The sequence below is a fragment of the Girardinichthys multiradiatus genome, chromosome X (assembly GCF_021462225.1).
Source record: "Girardinichthys multiradiatus isolate DD_20200921_A chromosome X, DD_fGirMul_XY1, whole genome shotgun sequence".
Classification (NCBI taxonomy): Eukaryota; Metazoa; Chordata; class Actinopteri; order Cyprinodontiformes; family Goodeidae; genus Girardinichthys; species Girardinichthys multiradiatus.
In genome coordinates, this window is record NC_061817.1 from 21321035 (window position 1) to 21345367 (window position 24333).

Sequence of the window (24333 nt, forward strand, 5' to 3'; positions counted from 1 at the left end):
TTGAAAGTTTAGAAGATGAGATTTGTGTGGCGATCGGTGGGTATTTAAGGTTTAAAGGGGGAACTCTAACATCGACGAGCAAGGCTTAATGAAAATGTTATAAAAGGAAGGTTAGGTTGAAACATGAACATCCTGAAGACTTAGGTCTGACAAGGGCTTCAACCCAAAACATGACAATGTCATTGAGGAAAACATTTCTAATGGTACAAAAAGGTCCAATTTTTCAAGGTTTAATCATCCTGTCAGCTGAAGCAAGTCTGTTTTTTAGCTGAGCTGTAAAAGGAGTCACCTGCTGGGATGTGAGCCTCGCCGGTGAAGCTCCCAAGTCTTTCCCAGACTCTCTTCTGTTCCCACTCCCCTGTGGTGAAGTGGGGGACAAGCGACCCCCACACCATCCCACCGCTCAGGCCCAGCCCAAGCCCTGAAAAGACAGCAGGGGCCCGGGGCCCATTTGCCTCTGTGCTTTGAAGCTAATCCTCACACATTGTGCATGACGGCACCCTACCTGGCCTGCCAGAGGAGCGAAGATCGACAGCCACTGTGCCCGATGTCTGCTCTGTCCATGGCACTAGCTATAAACACAGAGCACTATTCAGACAGGGTGATGAATGAGGTAATATCTACAGGAAGCTGGATTTCAAGGACATTTTGGCATCCAATTATCTAATCTTGCATTTTTGATTTACAGAGTCTGTCAGACATTTAAATACCATCATCTCAAAATTCATAAACTTCACCTAAAATCGACAGCTACACGGTTGAAACTTGGGACATAATTGGGTGTTCCACCAGGAAAATAATCCCAAACACACCAAAGCACAACTACTTTTGGGAATTGATAAGGCAGGATAACACTAGGCTTCTGGAGTGGCCCAGAACTCAGCCCTATAGAAAATGTATGACCTTATCCTCAGAAGTAGAGTATGTGCTGGCATGCTAACTAATTTAAATGGGTTTTACCATTTGGTAATAGGGTTGAAATATACACCAAGAAGCTTGTGTGGATTAAAGAAAATTCTAAATAATTTTAAGCGTGTGCACTTTTTTAAATCACTGCAGCTGACTTGTAAGTTGTACAATCAGTTGGCCCTGAAAAAGGAACAGTCCAAAAACACGGCTGAATCCCGAAAACTACAATGACATTCATGGTCCTGACAGGATTCCTTTGCATTTTATATAACCGTTGTTCAATCTATTATACAAATATTCAGCATGAGTTAGTATCAGACGTGTGTGCAGTGAGCAAGATTTACACATGCTACCGGCAGGATCAGAAATGGAAAAACAGAAGCACTAGGAAGACAAGGAGGTAGGAAGAATGGACAATTTGAAGGGAAGCAGGATACACAGAAGGAAATAAATAACTAAAAATGGAAGGAAACAAACAAAGGAAGGAAAAGAAAGAAATAAGGACACAAAAGAAGGAAGGACAGATAAAAGGGAGGTGGGATACAAAAATAAGGACTGGCAAAAGGATGCAGTGAAAGGACAAAGGAAGGACCCTGCGAATTTAATAAGGACAGAAAGAAGGGAAAACACAAAGAAAGATAGACATAAAGGCAACTGGAAGAGAAGAAGGAACGTAAAAGGGGTATGATGGAGTGAGGACAAAAATGAGTACACAAGGAAGGAAGAACAGGACAACCCCTCACAAACGCTCAAGGAAGGAAAGAAGGAAGGGCATCATTTAGACAATAGAAAAGGGACTAAAGTCTGGAAATACAAATATTTTGCCAGACCTTTCCAGACTGCTTAGGAACCCTGCCATGATGAGTTTATGTAAACTTCTAAAAGGCACTCTAGCTTTGCCAACCATCCCGAGAGAAAGGTGGGCAGTAGGAGGCATTTATGTGAAAGTGTATTCTAACAGTCTGGCTTAGATAGGTCACAATTTTGTTTTGCCACTTTTTCTTTTTCATTAAATTATATTTTATGTTCATGCAGTTAGTAGACGTTTTTATCCAATCCGACTTCAACTAAAAACGAGAAAATAAATAAACATGAAAGCTAAAATATGAAGATCTTCCATATGCTGCTACTGGTGATGCTGATCCTGAAGGAAACCCGACAGATAAAGTGCCTCGCCTCTTCCGGCTTCTCATTCAAAAACTGAACAGCTGGAAATCCAGACAGAATCTGCTGCCCCACCGGAAACATTAGACTTATGAAGGAGTGTATAAGTTACAGCTGACGGGCTGATAAGACCTCCTCAGCAGGATGAACTTTGACAGAGATTAGTGGAGATCGAAATATGGGTGTCCTGGATAAAGAAATGGACAAGATCGATCAGCTGCAGGATTAAAGAATAAAGGAGAGAGGCAGACAGAACGCATTTGCGGCAAGGAGCCTGGATGTGACATTAAGTATGCAGTGAAGGTTGCTAGGTGCTGCGGTTCTTTAAGGGACATGTGTGGCGGTTTTCTAAGAAACAGTGAGTCAGTCATAAGCACAGCTTGGAGCTACAGAGATCTCTGAATGTGATGGATGAATAGAGATTGGAAAGTGAGGTAAACGGGCTTCTTTCGCTTTGAAGAGGAAGGACAAGAGCCAACGAAGAGAATGACTGTTGGAAAAAAAAAGGCTGGAGTTAATATCTGAACAGAGAGAACAGGAACAAAGGCAAACATCTTCTCTTCACTGTAGCGCTTGATTGCACAGACTGTGAATAGAAGCATATTTCTTTCTGTTTATACATCTATATGTCAATAGTTTAGACTTCTTTCTCATTTAATGCTCTAGTCTGACAGCTGAAGAGTAAGCATGTTAAGCTGCTGACTCCAAACCAGCTATAAGAACTCTCTGAATTTAAGCCAGATTCAGAAACGGTGCCTGACAGCGTGGAGGGTCAGCTGGCCAACAGCTCCCCTCTCATCTATTTCTCCTCTTAAAGTACCACTAAAGCCGCCCTGGAGGGAGTTTGCTTTTCTGAACGGACTACAGTACCGTGACCTCTTCAGTCTTGTGACACCAATCTCTCTGGAGTGGAAACAACACACACATGCAGGCCTGGGAGATGGGGAACTAACAATGTACCGCAAAGCTTCAACGTGAAATGGCTTTCATAAATAATACAGCCCCTTCCTGTCCATTCAAACGCACTTTTCTAATGACTGATGTCAACCACTCTCATGAGACAGACAGATCAATCGTCTTTGGGTTTTTATCTTATAGACAAAAGCGTTTCTGTTCGACATGTTCAGTCGTCCTCATGTCAGCCTCATCTCCTCTCTGAGAAGCAGCTTCGATGATCATCACTTGAACATAGCTTGAAAAATCATTTTGTTGAACTCTTTTTTTCTAATGCATGAGATAGAATGTGTTGTCCAATAAGGCAACACATTATAGTTTGGAATTAAAAACACATTTAATGGATTAAAACAAGGAGTTAAATTGCCTTTTTCTTCAAACCAGCACTGTTTGATATTTGTGGAAATATGTGTATTTTCCGCCAACTCTTCAGTATTGGAACATTTTCTCCTTTTTATTTTAAAGGAATGGTTATTATGATTTAACATAACTGTTCAGCTGTGATGCAAATAAGTAAGGGCATGGTTTCTCCTCTCCTTGGAAATAACCCTGGCTTGAAACCCCTCCATTCACATCAATCTACCACAAATTACACGCAGCCTAAACTGCATTTGGCATGAAAATGAGTGTTAGCACGCCTATTACCGCACAGGTTTGGTGCTTGGAAAGCAATCACGCCGCAGATGCAGATGGGAAATAGAGATGTTACAGTAGTTAGTGCTGTGTCCTTATGGTGTGTCACACTGTGCATCGTAACATGGGGCGATGGGCAAACCCATTATTGTTTCCTTTCTTTTCTGTAGGGTGACAGTGGCTCATGTAGTAGGGGCTCGTCCTGTAACCGGTGGGTTGCCGGTTCAAACGCCCGATTCGGTCTGTCTCAGTCATTGTCTCCTCAGGCAAGACACTTTATCCACCTTATCTGCTGATGGTGGTCAGAGCCCGGTGGTGCCAATTGTATGGCAGTCCTACTTCTGTCACTCTGCCACAGGGCAGCTGTGGCTACAATGTGAGTATGGGTAGATGACTGATTGTAGTGTAAGGTGCTAAAGTCCTTGGTGTCAGGTTTGGTGTAGAGGAGAACCCCGGAATGCAGACGAGCAGGAAGCATAGGTGGTGAGTGAATGATTTAATAAATGAAACTCACTTCAGAAGGGGATGGCAAAAACAGGCATGGACAGGCTTGGCATGAACAGCATGAACTGACTGAAAACAGGATGACGTGATCCAAAATGTTTCTGCGAGGAATGAACACAATGAAGGTGCATAAATGGAGCATGGTACAGGCGAAAAAACAAAACTGATTAACAAGGTACAAGCGGACCGAATGAATCTAATTGCAAACAGACAAGAGAGAACAAAACTCGGCTGGAGCAAAACAAAAATTCAAGGATACAAACTAATCGGGAAAACATAACGTACAGAACAAGAACTAGAACACAATTAGAAACTAAACCACAGCCAGGAAAATAATAAACAGAAACAAGATCCAAAACGTAAACTGGAAATAAGAATATCTTGAACCCAAACAAAGACCCAAACACCCTCAAATCATGACACTTGGACTTGATGAAGCACTATGCAGTGCAGGCCATTTACCATTTTTAAAACCGATGAACAATTTAACAATAAATGTGTTATAGGATGAGATCTGTAAATGCATAAGCAGAACCCCATCATAATTCTGAGCAGTTTATTGCATTTGCATAAATCTCACAATCATAAATCGAACCTTTGAGTACATTTGTTCAGTAAGTATAACACATGAAATAATGTAAGAATGTTGTTGAATGTTAAATCAGGTTTACCATGTCTGCCTTGATTTGACCCATCATTATGTCGAAAGACCAAGTAAGGACCCATTTCCAGTGTTCTGGCAGAGATCATCAGAATTTTCAGGTAAAATCTCCTGATTTTGAAAGAGTTCATGATACTATTTAGAAGATAAACTGGCCCAGAGCATCACAGATTAACACCAACTGCCTTAGTTGAATGGCAAGATCTCTTGTCTTCTCGATTTTGAAGAGTGGCTAAGAGAAACGGGCCTCTTTTTTACATATTTCTAACCTGTGATAACAGGAAGTCATGGATTACAAAATAAAAGCACCATGGCATTGATCAATTTGAAAAGTAAAATACACTGCTCAAAAAAATAAAGGGAACACTTAACACAATATAACTCCAAGTAAATCAAACTTCTGTGAAATCAAACTGTCCTCTTAGGAAGCAACACTGATTGGCAATCAATTTCACATGATGTTGTGCAAATGGAAAAGACATCAGTGGGAAATCTTTGGTGATTAACAAGACACACTCAATAAAGGAGCGGTTCTGCAGGTGGGGACCACAAACCACTTCTCAGTACCTATGCTTTCTGGCTGATGTTTTGGTCACATTTGAATGTTGGTGGTGCTTTCACACTCGTGGTAGCATGAGACGGACTCTACAACCCACACTAGTGGCTCAGGTAGAGCAGCTCATCCAGGATGGCACATCAATGCGAGCTGTGGCAAGAAGGTTTGCTGTGTCTGTCAGCGTAGTGTCCAGAGCCTGGAGGCGCTACCAGGAGACAGGCCAGTACACCAGGAGACATGGAGGAGGCCGTAGGAGGTCAACAACCCAGCAGCAGGACTGCTACCTCCGCCTTTGTGCAAGGAGGAACAGGAGGAACACTGCCAGAGCCCTGCAAAATGACCTCCAGCAGGCCACAAATGTGCATGTGTCTGCACAAACGGTTAGATACCAACTCCATGAGGATGGTATCTAATGAGGAGGGCCCGACGTCCACAAATGGGGGTTGTGCTCACAGCCCAACACCGTGCAGGACACTTGGCATTTCCCAGAGAACACCAGGATTGGCAAATTTGCCACTAGCACCCTGTATTCTTCACAGGTGGCATTTCTTTGGAGGGTCGCATGGTCCTCCATGTGAATCAGAATCAGAATCATCTTTATTGCCAAGTTCGTGCATACAAAAAAGGAATTTGACTCCGGTACACTTTGCTCTTTTGTTCTGTTTTTGCATTACAGAATATACAAATTTACAATTTACAATGTACAATATACACATATATAATAAAAAGGTGCATTTGCAACATCTGTATGCTGTTGTTCTGTACTCTATTGAATGTTCATCAGAGAAACAACCTGGGGGAAGAAACTGTCTTTGTGGCGGCTGGTTTTAGTAAACAGTGCTCTGTAGCGACGGCCTGAAGGTAAAACTCTAAACAGTTTATGTGCAGGGTGTGTGGGGTCTGCAGAGATTTTAGCAGCTTTTTTCTTGACCCTAGACCTGTATAAGTCCTGGATGGAGGGAAGGTCAGCTCTGATTATTCTCTCTGCAGTCCTGATTATTCTCTCTGCAGTCCTGATTATTGGTTGCAGTCTCGACCTGTCCTGTTTTGTTGATGATCCAAACCACATTGAGATGGATGAAGACAGGACAGACTGAATGATGGCAATGTAGAAGATAACCAACAGCTCCTGTGGAAGGTTGAACTTCTTGAGTTGCCTCAGGAAGTACAGTCTCTGCTGGGCCTTCTTTCGAACAGTGTCTATGTGTGAAGACCATCTCAGGTCCTCAGAGATGGTGGTTCCTAAGAACCTGAAGTGGTCCACGGCCGATACAGTGTTGTTGAGGATGGTGAGGGATGTATGTATGGTGTTCTTCGAAAGTCCACCACCATTTCCACAGTCTTGAGTGGGTTCAGTTCAAGGTAGTTCTGACCGCACCAGTGTACCAGCCGATACACCTGCTGTCTGTATGCAGACTCATCACCGTCCTGGATCAGTCCAATGACAGTGGTGTCATCTGCAAACTTAAGGAGTTTCACGGACGAGTCCGATGAGGTGCAGTCATTTGTGTACAGAGAGAAGATGAGTGGGGATAGAACACACCCCTGGGGGGCACCAGTACTTATTGATCTGGATCGGGAGAAGATGCTCCCCAGTCTCACCTGCTGCTGTCGGTCTGTCAGGAAGCTGTTGATCCATTGACAGGTGGAGGCTGGGACGTTGAGCTGGGTGAGCTTCTGGTGGAGGATGTCTGGTATGATGGTGTTGAAGGCCAAGCTGAAGTCTACAAACAGGATCCTGGCGTACGTCCCTGGGTGGTTGAGGTGTTGCAGGATGAAGTGTAGACCTAAGTTAACAGCATCATCTGCTGACCTGTTTGCTCGGTAAGCAAATTGCAGGGGGTCCAGCAGGGGGCCTGTGATGTCTTTCAGGTGCTTCAACACCAGCCGCTCAAAGGATTTCATGACCACAGACGTCAGGGCTACAGGCCTGTAGTCATTTAATCCTACGATGGTGGGTTTCTTGGGAACCGAGATGATGGCGGATCGTTTGAGGCAGGAGGGGACCTCACATTTCTCCAGTGATTTGTTGAAGATCCTTGTGAAGATCGGAGCAAGTTGATGTGTGCAGGCTTTCAGGCATGATGGGGAGAAGTAATCAGGTCCTCCAGCTTTCTTTGTTTTGCGCTGAAAGAGCCTGTTTACATCTTCCTCAGAGATCTTTAGTGCAGGCAGAGGATCTGATGGTGGGTTTGGTTGCTTTATGGGAGGAATTTGTTCCTGAATGGGATGTAGAGGGGATGATTTGAGGTGTGAATGGCTTCTTGTCATGTCTGCAGTAGAAGCCATTCAGACGGTTTGCCAGGAGACAACTCTGTTCAGGATAGGTGGGGGGTCTCCTATAGGCAGTCAGGTTTCTCAGACCAGTCCATACAGCTGAAGCGTCACCAGTAGAAAGGCTGTTCTTAAGCTTCTCACTGTAGCTTCTCTTGGCTGCTTTGATCTCTTTTGTTAGTTTGTTCCTGGCCTGCCTGTACCGCGTCCAATCTCCACTGCTGTGAGCTTCTTCCTTTTCCCTGCGCGGATTTCTGAGGTGTGGAGTAAACCATGGCTTGTTATTCCCAAAGGTGCAGAAGGTCTTGGTCTGCACACACATGTCCTCACAGAAACTGATGTATGATGTCACCACATCAGTTAGTTGGTTTAAGTCAGTGGCTGAGGTTTCAAAAACAGTCCAGCCTGTGCATTCAAAGCAGGCCTGTAGTATCTGCTTTGATTCCTCAGTCCACTTCTTAACAGTGTGAACCTTGGGTTTGGAAGCTCTTAGTCTCTGTCTGTAGGTTGGGATGAGGTGGATTAGAGAATGATCTGAAAAACCCAGAGCAGCCCTGGTAACAGCGTGATATGAGTCCTTTAAAGCTGTGTAACAATGGTCCAGTGTGTTTTGGTCTCTGGTGGGACACTTAATATGCTGTCTGTATTTGGGGAGTTCATGGGAGAAGTTTGCTCTGTTAAAATCTCCCAGTATTATGATGAAAGAGTCCGTGTATTTTTTCTCCAGGTCTGTAATCAGCTCAGCAAGATGTTTTTCCGCGGCAGAAGTGCAGCCATGCGGTGGAAAATATGAGCCAATTATTATAAACGAGGAAAACTCTCTCGGTGAATAAAATGGCTTACAGATTATGGAAAATGACTCCAGATCCGGACTACATGTTTTTCCCAGCCCTTTTACGTCTCTGCACCAACCTTCATTTATAGAAAAGCAGATTCTAGGATGTTATTTGAGTGTTCCTTTTATTTTTTTGAGCAGTGTATAAATAAAATAAATTCTTATATTTTATAGGAATTGTTAGTGGTGTTGCCCTGTGATGGACTGGCGACCTGTCCAGGGTGTACCATGCCTCCAGCCCATATACTGCTGAAGATAGGCACCAGCTTCCCCGCGACCCACAATGGAAGAAACGGTATAGAAAATGACTGTCAGTCATTTGACTGTAGTGGTGCCAATATTTCTGGCACATGTGACTTTATAAAACACTTATTTCCTAATGTGATTTTTTTCTTCCTTCAATGAATAAATGTACTGTTCATAGATTTTTCTCAATTTTGAAGTGCGTGACTATGCAACGGTAATAAAATCCTATTCATTTTAAGGTATTTTACAGATACTAACCAGGGTTTGTACAACAGAGTGCTGTTATGTCTTTATTATGTTTTTTTTTTTTTAGGTGTTTTTACTCACAGTTACTCAACATGTATGAGAAGTATGTTAAATTAGTCTAAAGAGTTTCCTTGCTTTAAATAATTAGATCAGCTGCCTGGAAGAATATTGAATTTGTTGGTTTAATTAAATCTAATGTCATCAGTCAGTGTGTTTTGAAAATGATATTTTGACTCTAAAATGAGAAAAATAATAAAATAACTATACATCGTCCATGCAGCCTGCATTAGTGTTCAAAAAGCCATGGTAAAAATACTTATGGAGCTGGAATCGAGGCTTAATGTAAAGCGTGTCCTTTATCATGAGATAGAAATCAAGCAGAACGGATAGGAAAGAGTAACGAGAATTATTTTTCAATTGATGTCATCCCCGACGGACCAAGCTTTCACTCACAACGTATAGGGAATGTTAGGATGTGAAACAAAAGCAACAAGAACAGAAAGTTCCAGCCTCAAACAGACCTGCTGCTCGTATTTTAGTCTCAGTGCATCTAGCTGCTCAGAGAACTCCTTGGCCTGGTTCTCCCTTAGGGTTCTGGAACGGACCAGGTCCTCTTCTACCTTCTCCATCTGGTGGTGAAACAAGAAGACAACAAGAGAAAAAGTTCACAATTTTTTCACTGTCTGATGATAAAATCCCATCCAAATTCCAGTATTGCTAAACATGTGACAATTCACCTTTACTAATATGTAGCAGAGTTTAACTGCATTTAAGTCGATTAATATTTATAAATTGCCTAATCTCATAAATCCCCAAATATATATATATATATATATATTAAGACTGAATACTAACATTTCATTATCCATTCTCTAGGAGATTCTGAAGGAGCTATTCTAAATCTTATTTCTCCAGGATTTCAAATTAATCAAGGATCAATGCAAAAAGTATTGTTTCAATAAGACGACGTTAAAGATATAAAATATAAAACTAGTTAAATATACAAATTATATTAACTTATTCATACAAGGTAAAGTGAATATGAGGTGTGTGAGGAGAGATTAAACACTATCAGCTCCTTTTAAGTTCCTCGCAGCCAACAGTTTTCATACTTTTTTCAGGTGTTGAAAAGTAACAAAAGGTGTAATTTACAGAAACATCTCAGCTATGCTGTTTGTAAGACTTATGAAATCCTTAATGCGCTCTTTATTAATCTGTTTAGAATCCTAAAACCTCTTTGAACTCTCCACGCAACATAGATTTGAGATCCATACAGCGATGCTGCTTCTTCTCCTTTATTTCAAACCAAATTAGGGCAGAATCCTCCTTTTAACTGCGGCCTAAATGTGAGAAGCTGATTTTTCTTTTAAAAATAGAGACAGGAGTGATGCAGATAATCCATTTAGATATCACACCATCTGTAAAAAGAGAGAAGAGAAAGACGATGAAAGGAATGACGAGAGGACGAGAAAAGACTGAAAAACTTCTTTTGAAGTACTTTCCACAACATTAAAGCCTTAGCAGGAGGATGCAAAAGCAGGGTGGGGAGGAGGAAGAGGAGGAAAAAGCAAAAGAGGGAGAGAAGATGACAGGGATGCAGAGGAGACTGCTCTGCGCTCCCACGGCTTTGATGTGGGCTGAGGATAAAGTCAGATTGAAGATTGGGATGCCAGGGGCTCAATAGGAAAAGAAGGAGTGAGTGAGAGGATGGAAGGATGAGAACAGTAGAAGGAGAAGGAGAAGGGAAAGTATTGCATTTAAGAGGATAGGGAAAAAACAAGTCTTCAATTTCAAATATTCAAAAATACTCATGTTCAGGCAATCCCCCCCCAAAAAAAAACAAACAACAAAAAACAAAAAAAAAACTCTCCGATGAATCCATCCAGTAATATTATAACCTAAGGAGGGCCAGGACTTTACAAAACAAGAGGAAAAGAAATAATGGCATAATTAATTTCTTTAAATTAAGTCTTAGGAAACAATGGTTGTTTTGTGCGCCCACAAATAACCGTGCATAAACTCGACTCCCACACTATCTCTTATATTCCTACACCCAAGTGCCCCCAAACGCAGCGATTAAGGGAAAAACTTCACCAATCAGCAACTAAAACTTGCAAAACACGGAGAACTTTAAACCATTTACGACCACACACAGCACAACTCGACAAAAAATGAATTTGCCTATAGCTATAGACTGCATCACATGTTTTGCATGGAGTACATATTGACTGGTAAACTTTTCCAATAAGCAGCAGCCCACGCAGCACCGGCTGCTGGACTAATTAGTCTAACTGCTTATTGTGCACAGCCCGTTCTCTACTGGAACCTGAGCACTCGATGTCCTGCCCACTTACAACCTGTGAGGTCAGTAAGTGTTAGCAGAGAAGTTTAATGAGCAGGATTTTATTTCATTTCATTTATTCAGGCTCACCAAATGAGAGCAAATGGCCCGAGGGCGATTATGTTCCTGGCTCCAACATATAGATTTTTTTTTTTTTGTGTAAAGCAGTTAAAAGGTGAAGAGAATTTAACGTTTTTACTGCAGAAATGTGTGTTTGTATAAATGGCCGGGATGAATTAATTAAGCATAAATAAACCTAGACCCCATTAACTAACCCAGCTGGTGAAGATGTGTAAAAACTCTTTAAATATTTAAAGAATTTTAACACTTATTTACATTCAGAAAAAGCCAACTTTTAATTTTCCAACAATTAAACAGTGGGGGAAATAACATTTATAACATTTGTATAACAAAATCAAAGGCACCACAGTTATTGGTATCTTTCTGTCTGTACTTCAATGTGTTCAAAACTCTTTGGCCTATAGGACTTAGTCTCCTACAGAGAGAAGACTCTAGATTTTCCAAAGTGCTGGGTTCTGTCTCACCTCACTGGTTTTTAGTTGGAGTTGGTGTGGGGACGGAGATGGCCACAAAGAAGGTTAATTTTCTGTGTGATTATCCGGTTCTGTGTTGATTTGGTTGTATGAATTTGTGATCACTATCCTGTCAGAAGATCCACAGTTCATGATGCAATGCACTCTAACATGGTTTCCTGGGCTTTTAGAAGAGAAAAAGGACCCACATCATTATAGATCCCGCAACATGCCTAAAGGCATTGAGTGCTTTTCCATGTATTCATCCTTTGTAATATTCCAAACCCACAGGGAGAAAAGTCCAATCTTAGGCACATCTGACCAGATCGCACAGTTGTAGTTAAAGTCCAAGCAGTTTAGCAAATTCAAATGTTTACATTTGCAATGGTAGGCCAGTAAAAGGTCTGTTTTCTTCCATTACTACCAAATAACACGTTGACACATACAGGGGTTGGACAATGAAACTGAAACACCTGGTTTTAGACAACAATAATTTATTAGTATGGTGTAGGGCCTCCTTTTGCAGCCAATACAGCGTCAATTCGTCTTGGGAATGACATATACAGGTCCTTCTCAAAAAATTAGCATATTGTGATAAAGTTCATTATTTTCCATAATGTCATGATGAAAATTTAACATTCATATATTTTACATTCATTGCACACTAACGGAAATATTTCAGGTCTTTTATTGTCTTAATACGGATGATTTTGGCATACAGCTCATGAAAACCCAAAATTCCTATCTCACAAAATTAGCATATCATTAAAAGGGTCTCAAGACAAGCTATGAACCTAATCATCTGAATCAACGAGTTAACTCTAAACACCTGCAAAAGATTCCTGAGGCCTTTAAAACTCCCAGCCTGGTTCATCACTCAAAACCCCAATCATGGGTAAGACTGCCGACCTGACTGCTGTCCAGAAGGCCACTATTGACACCCTCAAGCAAGAGGGTAAGACACAGAAATAAATTTCTGAACGAATTGGCTGTTCCCAGAGTGCTGTATCAAGGCACCTCAGTGGGAAGTCTGTGGGAAGGAAAAAGTGTGACAGAAAACGCTGCACAACGAGAAGAGGTGACCGGACCCTGAGGAAGATTGTGGAGAAGGTCCGATTCCAGACCTTGGGGGACCTGCGGAAGCAGTGGACTGAGTCTGGAGTAGAAACATCCAGAGCCACCGTGCACAGGCGTGTGCAGGAAATGGGCTACAGGTGCCGCATTCCCCAGACCTGGGCTACAGAGAAGCAGCACTGGACTGTTGCTCAGTGGTCCAAAGTACTTTTTTCCGATGAAAGCAAATTCTGCATGTCATTCGGAAATCAAGGTGCCAGAGTCTGGAGGAAGACTGGGGAGAAGGAAATGCCAAAATGCCAGAAGTCCAGTGTCAAGTACCCACAGTCAGTGATGGTCTGGGGTGCCGTGTCAGCTGCTGGTGTTGGTCCACTGTGTTTTATCAAGGGCAGGGTCAATGCAGCTAGCTATCAGGAGATTTTGGAGCACTTCATGCTTCCATCTGCTGAAAAGCTTTATGGAGATGAAGATTTCATTTTTCAGCACAACCTGGCACCTGCTCACAGTGCCAAAACCACTGGTAAATGGTTTACTGACCATGGTATCACTGTGCTCAATTGGCCTGCCAACTCTCCTGACCTGAACCCCATAGAGAATCTGTGGGATATTGTGAAGAGAACGTTGAGAGACTCAAGACCCAACACTCTGGATGAGCTAAAGGCCGCTATTGAAGCATCCTGGGCCTCCATAAGACCTCAGCAGTGCCACAGGCTGATTGCCTCCATGCCACGCCGCATTGAAGCAGTCATTTCTGCAAAAGGATTCCCGACCAAGTATTGAGTGCATAACTGTACATGATTATTTGAAGGTTGACGTTTTTTGTATTAAAAACACTTTTCTTTTATTGGTCGGATGAAATATGCTAATTTTGTGAGATAGGAATTTTGGGTTTTCATGAGCTGTATGCCAAAATCATCCGTATTGAGACAATAAAGGACCTGAAATATTTCAGTTAGTGTGCAATGAATCTAAAATATATGAATGTTAAATTTTCATCATGACATTATGGAAAATAATGAACTTTATCACAATATGCTAATTTTTTGAGAAGGACCTGTACAAGTCCTGCACAGCGGTAAGAGGGATTTTAAGCCATTCTTCTTGCAGGATAGTGGCCAGGTCACTACGTGATAGTGGTGGAGGAAAACGTTTCCTGACTCGCTCCTCCAAAACACCCCAAAGTGGCTCAATAATATTTAGATCTGGTGACTGTGCAGGCCATGGGAGATGTTCAACTTCACTTTCATGTTCATCAAACCAATCTTTCACCAGTCTTGCTGTTTGTATTGGTGCATTGTCATCCTGATACACGGCACCGCCTTCAGGATACAATGTTTGAACCATTGGATGCACATGGTCCTCAAGAATGGTTTGGTAGTCCTTAGCAGTGACGCGCCCATCTAGCACAAGTATTGGGCCAAGGGAATGCCATGATATGGCAGCCCAAACCATCACTGATCCACCTCCATGCTTCACTCTGGGCATGCAACAGTCTGGATGGTACGCTTCTTTGGGGCTTCTCCACACCGTAACTCTCCAATATGTGGGGAAAACAGTAAAGGTGGACTCATCAGAGAACAATACATGTTTCACATTGTCCACAGCCCAAGATTTGCGCTCCTTGCACCATTGAAACCGACGTTTGGCATTGGCATGAGTGACCAAAGGTTTGGCTATAGCAGCCCGGCCGTGTATATTGACCGTGTGGAGCTCCCGACGGACAGTTCTGGTGGAAACAGGAGAGTTGAGGTGCACATTTAATTCTGCCATGATTTGGGCAGCCGTGGTTTTATGTTTTTTGGATACAATCCGGGTTAGCACCCGAACATCCCTTTCAGACAGCTTCCTCTTGCGTCCACAGTTAATCCTGTTGGATGTGGTTCGTCCTTCTTGGTGGTATGCTGACATTACCCTGGATACCGTGGCTCTTGATACATCACAAAGACTTGCTGTCTTGGTCACACATGCACCTGCAAGACGTGCACCAACAATTTGTCCTCTTTTGAACTTTGGTATGTCACCATTAATGTTGTGTGCATTTCAATATTTTGAGCAAAACTGTGCTCTTACCCTGCTAATTGAACCTTCACACTCTGCTCTTACTGGTGCAATGTGCAATCAATGAAGACTGGCTAGCCATGAAACCTCCCACACTAAAAGGACAGGTGTTTCAGTTTCATTGTCCAACCCCTGTAGATAGCGGCTAATGATTGTTATGGAGACTTTGTGATCCCAACTTTGGAGCATTTTTTAAAAATCCTTACAAACCTGCTTCCTGTGTGTGGTGCCGGATGAACAGACTCTATTTGTATGCTAGAGAAATGGCCCTCAGTGTCGTGTCATACAGGTCATAGATCATTAATAAGAAGTTCCTAGAACCTCTGATCAACTTCAAAACGCAAAGTATGAATTTTTGTTTAACAAAAAATCTGTTTGGGTACCAATAGTTCCAGTGAGTTGAAAGCAATTTCTTAACATGGATTTTTTTTCCCCCAACTGAATAAATGTACTCAAATAATACCCTAATTTTTTCCCCCCACATTTTCACCAGGGATGCCAATAAATGTGGCTCCTCAATAAACATCATGGATTTTCTGTAAAAAAAACAACCAAAAAACATGTTTTTTATTTGTGAGCGCTATATTATTGTTGTCAGACCTGGAGTTTCATGTCAGCATAGGCCTTCTCAGAGCTGAGCTCCACCTGTTTCTTGAACTGCTCCAGTGCCAAATCGGCCTGCTGGATCTGCTGTCTTTGGCTCTGTCTTGCCCTGTCCAGCTGGCTCTCCATCTCCCTTCAAAGCAAGCACAAGAACAAAGGAATGAATACACTTCACCCAGCCAAAGAATATCAGCTGCAGAAAGGAGATAAAAGTTGCCAACTAAACTATAGACTGACTCCAGATTTTAAAAGTGTACAATCAATAGTTTTAAATTGTAAAATACAAATGTGTTGTTGCAATAGACTGTTGTTTTGCAGAGGGTGGCATCCACCTCTCACGTGAGGAAAGGCAACAAAACCCTTAATAATGCTGTAAAATATAAAAGACCAAGTAGGGAGGGTTGTTACTCATCTTTTTGGTGGACAACAAACTAACTTTTCAAACTTTTGTCAAATATACACTGCTCAAAAAAAATAACATCCTAGACAGAAGTTGTCGTCTTTGGACTGGAGTCTTTAAAAAAGAAACTGCTTAGTCAATCACTTAACCTGGATGGCATTAAATTGACCTCCGATAATAAAGTAAAAACCTTGGTGTTATTTTTAAACAGGACATGTCATTTAAATCCCATATTAAACAGGTTTCTAGGATTTCCTTCTTTCACCTCTGGAACATTGCCAAAATTAGAAATATCCTATCCAGGAGTGACGCTGAAAAACTAGTCCATGCATTTGTTACTTCAAGGCTGGACTATTGTAATTATTTACTATCAGGATGTCCACAAAATGCACTTAAAAGCCTTCAACTGATTCAAAATGCTGCAGCAAGAGTTCTGATGAAAATTAAAATCCAGAATAGAATTTAAAACTCTCCTCCTCGCATATAAAGCCCTTAATGATCTAGCTCCATCATACATCAGAGATCTGATTGTTCCATATGTTCCTAACAGAGCACTTCGTTCTAGACTGCAGGTTTATTGGTGGTTCCTAGAGTCTCTAGAAGTAGAATGGGAGGCAGATCCTTTATTTATCAGGCTCCTCTCCTATGGAACCAGCTCCCAGTTTTAGTCCGTGAGGCAAACACCCTGTCTACTTTTAAGGCTAGGCTTAAAACTTTCCTTTTTGATAAAGCTTATAGTTAGAGTGGCTTAGGTTATCCTTTGCTATCTCTGTAGTTATGCTGCTATAGGCTTAGGCTGCTGGAGGACATACTTGACCACTTTCACTCTCTTCGCTACATTCTCACACTACTCTCCAATTTTGCATTATTTGCTGTTATTTCAGTTTTTAACTTTATGTTCTCTCTCTTTTCTCTTCCTAGAAGCTACGCCTGGCCTGACTCTGTGTCTACCTGTGACACTTTTCTGGAGAAGGGCATCGTCCAAGCTTCTGCTGGCAACAACTTAATGCTCAACTTCTACAGATGATCCACTTGGCCCTGTCTTTCAGTGTTTAACCCTTTCTCTCTCCTAGATATAGCAATTGACTGAGCTTTTACTGTAACTAATTATGTGCTCTCTTTCAGACTCTAACCTTGAAAACTGGCTCAGAGTTTATCTGTTCTTTCTTTCTAGATCAAACGACTAAAGGAGCTACATCCATTAACATTTACTTTTCCTTCCCATAGAAAGTACTCCTGGATCAGTGCTTCTGTGTTCTTTTTGTGTCTCTGCTCTGTTCTCTCAAACCCCCAGTCGGTCGTGGCAGATGGCCGCTCACATTGAGCCTGGTTCTGCTGGAGGTTTCTTCCTGTTAAAAGGGAGTTTTTCCTCTCCACTGTCGCTACATGCATGCTCAGTATGATGGATTGCTGCAAAGTCAACGCCAGTGACTGTCCACTGTCTCTACATGCTCATCCAGGAGGAGTGACTGCTACAAGTCACTGACTGGATGCAATCTGCTGGGTTTCCTTAGATAGAAAAACGTTTTGTCCAGTTTGAATAAATAACCGAATCTGACTGCACTGTTGAATGGTTAGGATTAATTGGAATGTATGTACCTGACTTTGTGAAGTGCCTTGAGACGACGTGTTGTGAATTGGCGCTATATAAATAAACTGAATTGAATTAGATCTGAATGAATGAAATATTCTCACTGAATACTTTGTTCTGTACAAAGTTGAATGTGCTGACAACAAAATCACACAAAAATCATCAATGGAAATCAAATTTATTAACCAATGGAGGCCTAGATTTGGAGTCACACACAAAAGTAAAGTGGAAAAACACACTACAGGCCGATCCAACTTTGATGTAATGTCCTTAAAACAAGTCAAAATGAGGCTCAGTATTGTGTGTGGCCTCCACGTGCCTGTATGACCTCCCTACAACGCCTGGGCATGCTCCTGATGAGACGGCAGATGGTCTCCTGAGGGATCTCCTCCCAGACCTGGACTAAAGCATCCGCCAACTCCTGGACAGTCTGTGGTGCAACGTGACGTTGGTGGATGGAGCGAGACATGATGTCCCAGATGTGCTCAAACGGATTCAGGTCTGGGGAACGGACGGGCCAGTCCATAGCTTCAATGTCTTCATCTTGCAGGAACTGCTGACACACTCCAGCCACATGAGGTCTAGCATTGTCCTGCATTAGGAGGAACCCAGGGCCAACCGCACCAGCATATGGTCTCACAAGGGGTCTGAGAATCTCATCTCGGTACCTAATGGCAGTCATTTCTTAAGAGGTCCGTGCAGCCCTCCAAAGAAATGCCAGCCCACACCATTACTGACCCGCTACCAAATCGGTCATGCTGAAGGATGTTGCAGGCAGCAGATCACTCTCCACGGTGTCTCCAGACTCTGTCACGTCTGTCACATGTGCTCAGTGTGAACCTGCTTTCATCTGTGAAGAGCACAGGGCCCAGTGGCGAAATTGCCAGTCCTGGTCTTCTCTGGCAAATGTCAAGCGTCCTGCACGGTGTTGGGCTATGAGCACAACCCCCATTTGTGGACGTCGGGCCCTCATACCAACCCCGTGAAGTCGGTTTCTAACCGTTTGTGCAGACACATGCACATTTGTGGCCTGCTGGAGGTCATTTTGCAGGGCTCTGGCAGTGCTCCTCCTGTTCCTCCTTGCACAAAGGCAGAGGTAGCGGTCCTGCTGCTGGGTTGTTGCCCTCCTACGGCCTCCTCCACGTCTCCTGGTGTACTGGCCTGTCTCCTGGTAGCGCCTCCAGGCTCTGGACACTACGCTGACAGACTCGCAGGCTCGCATTGATATGCCATCCTTGATGACCTGCACTACCTGTGCCACTTGTGTGGGTTGTAAAGTCAGTCTCATGCCACCACGAGTGTGAAAGCACCACCAACATTCAAAAGTGACCAAAACATCAGCCAGAAAGCAGTGTGTCTTGCTAATCGCCAAAGATTTCCTCCTGATGTCTTTTCCATTTGCACAACAACATGTGAAATTGATTGTCAATCGGTGTTGCTTCCTAAGTGGACAGTTTGATTTCACAGACGTTTGATTTACTTGGAGTTATATTGTGTTGTTTATTTTTAGAGCGGTGTATTTATAGAAAATCACAATTATGCTCTTCAGAAAACAGAGGCTTTTATAGCGCTAACCAGACAATGACTTTATAGGTTGTTTATCATGAGCATTCTTGCTTTCAGGACAACATTTTGATGTTAACCCAGCTAACCCGTCAGCTAAATGGAAACAAACTGAACCAAGTTATCAGCCACGCAAATACAATTATTGCCTCAAACCAGCTTTCACTTCAGAACCTATATAATCGATCCTGTTTAGGAAAACAACTCAGGTCTATAATGACTCCCCTCTGCCTTCTTCAACCACTGTTTGAGTTGTTGCCATGTGGCAGCACATAATCCTATATTTCTTCCTACTGTCAAAATAAATGTTTAAATAATTGTTTTTTTTAAAAAAGAAATCTGAAACATTTGTCTTGCATTAGCCTTCCATCCTGTTGAGTCAATACTTTGCAAAAACCACCTGTTGTTGCAACTACAGGTGCAAGTCTTTTGGTGGTATGCTTCTACCAGCTTTATATCTAAAATCAGAACATTTTGCCCATTCTTTGCAAAACAGATGAAACTCAGTCAAATTGGACAGAGATCACCTATCCCCACAGCATGATGCTACCACTACTATGTTTCACAACAAACAGGACTATTTGTTGGTGTATAACAACAAAGGTTTTCTTCTTGTCACTCTTTCATAAAGACCATGCACTAGCAATAGTTGTCGTGTGTCACCTCCACGACCTTTCTGCTGTGTTTCTTTGTCTTCATGATGCTGTTTATTCACTAACGTTCTGTAACAAACTTTTGAGGCCTTCACAGAACAGCTGGATTTATACTGAGATAAAATTTAATTTATGTAATTGATGGAACTAAATTTAATTGAGAGGTGTCAAAGTAAAAGTCACCAAATGTAAAACATTTGAATGAAACTTTTATTTTCAAAAACTAATTCATGTATAATGGAAATTGGTACTATAAGTATAAAAGTGTTTATGTGTAACTATGTACATCAATATATGTACTATATTTATTCTATATTACCATATTTGTTTAATTTGATGTTTTATATAAACTCCATGTAAATTTAACAGGAAATAAATATATTCTATATTATTTTAAACATGTACACTATGAACCTGTGTGTGTCCTCCATGCTAGTTTGCTGTGCCAAATGTCAGGTCACAGAGTTGAAAGTAGGAGAGGATTGATAGGCATACTGAGGGGGACAGCATCGTACTGAGACCTGTCAGAGTGCAGCCAGCATGCCCAGCCTCAACATCATATACAAGAGCAACCGAGCAGCTGTCAAGCTCAACAACACAGCGGGGGGGGGGGGGGGTAGGACAGGGGGGATGTCGAGCCGGATGGATGACAAAGGAAAGGTAGCTATGAAGGTTAGAATGGAAAGGGTTATTTTTATATCCATCCACCCATCACTCCCTCTATGGATGGCAGAAGGGGGGTTTGACTTTACCCCAGCTGACATCGGGGCAATCGGCAGGGTGCACCCTTGACTGATCAGTCAGTCACAGAGCTGAAATACTCATATCTAGACCTATAGTCATTTCCAACCCTTCAATTAACCTAAATTCTGCTCAAATACTGAACCTTTCTGCCGTTGGCCAAAAGTGTGGCTCCTTCCAAATTCATGCAATATGAAACACTCATGCATCAAATTAGTACGAGTGAAACATTTTTACAAACCTGTAATCGAACACTGTCCGCACTGAGAGAGCATCACTCTGTGATTATGACTGTGACACATAAAGTGCTGGGTGCATTCAGTCAGGCTTGGATGGTAAAAGCTACATCTACTGCGTCATGTATGGAGGAAAATTATGCATGGCAGGTTAATTGCCCCATGCTGTATTTGAGATGCCCATTACGCCGCCCCTGGAAAAACCTGTAGGTAAGCCTATTTAACACAGCTTTCAAAAATGCTAAAATAAAGCAACAGATATGATGCAGGTCCAGCTCCCTGTGGTCACAGACCGACAGATCCTCACTCTGACACAAGTATGTCAGTGTTACACTGTATGAATAGTCTTTTCTTTTCTTCATAGTGAAAATTAAAGAACAGCATGTAAAACATGCCAGCGGTGTGTCAGTGCACTTTCCTCCTCTTCTTGTAAATGGGCGCTCTAAAAAGGTGTGAATAATTATGCCCCCTGGACAGCTGAGCGACAGAGAAGTAATCCTGCGCAATGGGGAACCAATTTAAACCAATTAGAAGAACAACTATTACAAAGTCAGTGTGTGACATTTCCAGTGCTTGCCCATCTTATGAAGTGTATTATGCAACGTACAGTACCTTGCAAAAGTACTTATACTTATAATCTTAAGTTTGTTCACATTTCAACATGTTATTGGGATTTTATGCAACAGACCAACAAAAAGTAAATCATAATCATAAAGGGAAAATGCAAATAAAAATCTGCTTCCTTTACTTCGATTCCCATTACATGAAATCCAGTGCAAGCAATTTGCAACCTTATCATTAAAACAGAATCCATGTGTGTAATTAAATCTCCGTATAAATCCAGCTGTTCAGCCTCAGACGTTTGTTAGAAAACTTGAACAAACAGGATCTTTATGATCAAAAATCATTGCATTCTTAAAGTTTAAAGAAAAAAATCCCAAGCTTTGAACATCTCACAGAGTACTGAGCAATCCATCATTTGAAAATGGAAAGGGTACGGAACAACTGAATACTTACCAAGACATGGTAGTTTTGCACACATTTTGTAAGCCCACTAAACTGAGAGGTCAGGCATTGACAGCATTAACCAGAGACACAGCATGGTAACTCTGGAGGAGCAGAAGAGATCCACAGCTTAGGTGGGACAATCTTTTGACAGGACAACTGATAGTCACTCTACAAAACTGGCCTTTGTTAAAGAGTGGCAAAAAAAGTAACATTTTAACACCATAAGAAGTTATGTTTGCAGTTTACCAATAGCCATGTAGGGCACACATGCTTTCAAATGCTAAGTGTGGTGGAACACTAACACTGCACATAACCCTGAACACACTATCCCTAGAGTGAAACATGGCTGTGGCAGCATCACGCTGTGGGACACTTTTCTTCAAAAAGGTCAGCTGTTTAGAGATCATGTGAAGATGGATGAAGCTACATAAAGAAGAACATTTGTTGGAGGCTGCAAAAGACTTGAGACCGAGGTTCACCTTCCAGCAGCACCACAACCCTAAACAAACAGCCAGAGCTACGTTGGACCAAAGAATGTCAGTGTGCTTGGACCTAAAAATAATGGAGAAGCTGCAGCAAGACTTACAAATTCATCTTCACAGCCGCTCTCTATCGATTTAACTGAGCTTGAGCTATTTTTGAACATACCCCAAAAGACTTGCACCTGTAACTGCTGTCAAAGGTGGGTCTTCAAAGGATTGACTTAAGGAGGCTAAAGAAAGATGCTTCTCATACTTTTCAGATTTGCATTTGTGAAGAATTAGTGGACTTTACTGAAGTGGAAGGTGGTAGTTGAGGTGAGTTTTTTTGAACGCTTTTGCAAAGTACTATAACATTCAAACTACGCAGGAACATGCAACACCCTCAGCTCTTAGGTGCACACAACCATGTGCAAATTTTCAGCTTTTAAAGAAATTATTGTTTTCCAAAAATAAAAGCAATGAGAAAGCTAGAACAGTAACAGCAGAATGCAAAGAACAAAACAGGCCAAGAACAAAAGCAGCAGATTCAGAAAGGAATGTGCAGGCTTTCGCTCCTCTTTAAAGTGTGTTCTGTCTCTTAGTAATTTTGGTTTCTCTCATGTTGGACATCAAACAACAAAGAGGCATTTTTTTCCGTTCCAGATTTTGTGTACTCTGTAATTATTAATCAAACCCGCTGCATGACTGCCTCTCGGACTCAGTCAGACAAAAGAATTTGTGGAGAGGCTAAGGAAAAAAGAAAAAAGAAAGGAGAACAGGAAACCGAGAGGATGTCACGGAAATAGCTAACTTCCAAAGAAGAGCAAACAAATAAATAAAAAAAGAATTTGAACGTGTGCTTCACTTGAGAGAGCAGAGAGAATTCATGCGGGTGTACGGGTGTGTGCACGTAAGTGTGCACGGGCCTTTGTTCATGAGGCATGGTCCCAAACTCTCTCTGCGACTGACAACGCAACTCAAAGAAAGCACTAGAGCTATGTTGGAACTAGCTGCTGGGCCTACACCTCCAAGGATACGGGGGAAAAAAAGGAGGAAAAAAAATCTACCGCAACTAACTTTAAAATGAAACTAACAGTATGAGGATGTAAAGGCATAACTGTGTGTGAGAATGTGTGTGGTCACTAAAGTGGCAGACAGCGTGTCACCATCAATAATAGAGCAAAGAGATGAGTAGGAGGAAAAAAAGGGAATCAGGGTGGCCTGGCAAGGAGAAGTGGAGAAGGAAAGGAGAGGGGTGCCAGCGCCAGGGCGGCCCTTTGGCTTTAAAAGGATATCTGGTCAGAAATGTGGAAGGAGAGGAGGCTCAAATTAAAGATGTGTCTTCTCTAAAGAGGAAGTCCTCTCATCCCTCAATCGTCAGCGGCTGTTTTAAAGGAGGAGGCGAGGTGAGGGGAGGGATTGTAGCTGACAGGGTGAAGGAGCTTCTGTCATTCTGCCGCCCCGCTGACCGGAATAGGGTCGTTTTCCAAGTTGCTCTAATCACACAATGCCACATGCTGCCTTTGTTATTGTGTGCCACGTGATGCATACATAGGGAAATGATGTACACATTCACTAACACATAAATACATGTTTCCCACACATTTTTCATGTAAAAATTCTAGTTTTCCAAAAACACAAATTTCAAGAATTCCCAGTCCTTCGTGTGCATTTTAATACAAAAGACAATTGTTCAACACGAATTTATGGCACATATTTATAGAGCGGGAAGGATCTAAATATAGACACCATGAAATCTACAAACAAACAGGGAGGAACAAAAGAAGGAAATAGGGACAAGGAGCAACACAAGAAAAGGGAAGGAAGGATGGAAGAAAGTGTATAAAGAAGGAAATGAACTACACAAAATGGAAGGAGACAAGGATGAAGGACAGACTGAAAGAAGGTAGAAATGTCATCCTTATGCAGACCGGGAAGATAATGAAATCAAATTCCATACTTTTACAAAGTTTGTAGGAACCCCATAGATATGCAATTAACACATGAGTACACAATGAAGAACCTGATGGCTTATGCACGTTTTTTCTTCCTCCCATGTAAATAGAGCATTTAGGAATTGTATGGAGTA

General features: G+C 42.0%; 1 protein-coding gene across 5 annotated transcripts in view; it reads right to left on the bottom strand.

The window, feature by feature from the left end:
- Positions 1–24333, bottom strand: part of LOC124862752 (centrosomal protein of 112 kDa-like) — a 194053-nt gene that overhangs the window by 93223 nt on the left and 76497 nt on the right. For all 5 annotated transcript variants that reach the window (XR_007036996.1, XM_047356857.1, XM_047356856.1 and 2 more), the window contains 2 exons: positions 15589–15724; positions 9504–9611 (listed from right to left, as the gene is read on the bottom strand). Coding sequence is in view for 4 of the 5 variants with exons in the window: in XM_047356857.1 (XP_047212813.1) it covers positions 9504–9611; positions 15589–15724 (244 nt within the window). In the remaining variant the exon portion in view is untranslated. The remainder of the gene's footprint in view (positions 1–9503; positions 9612–15588; positions 15725–24333) is intronic.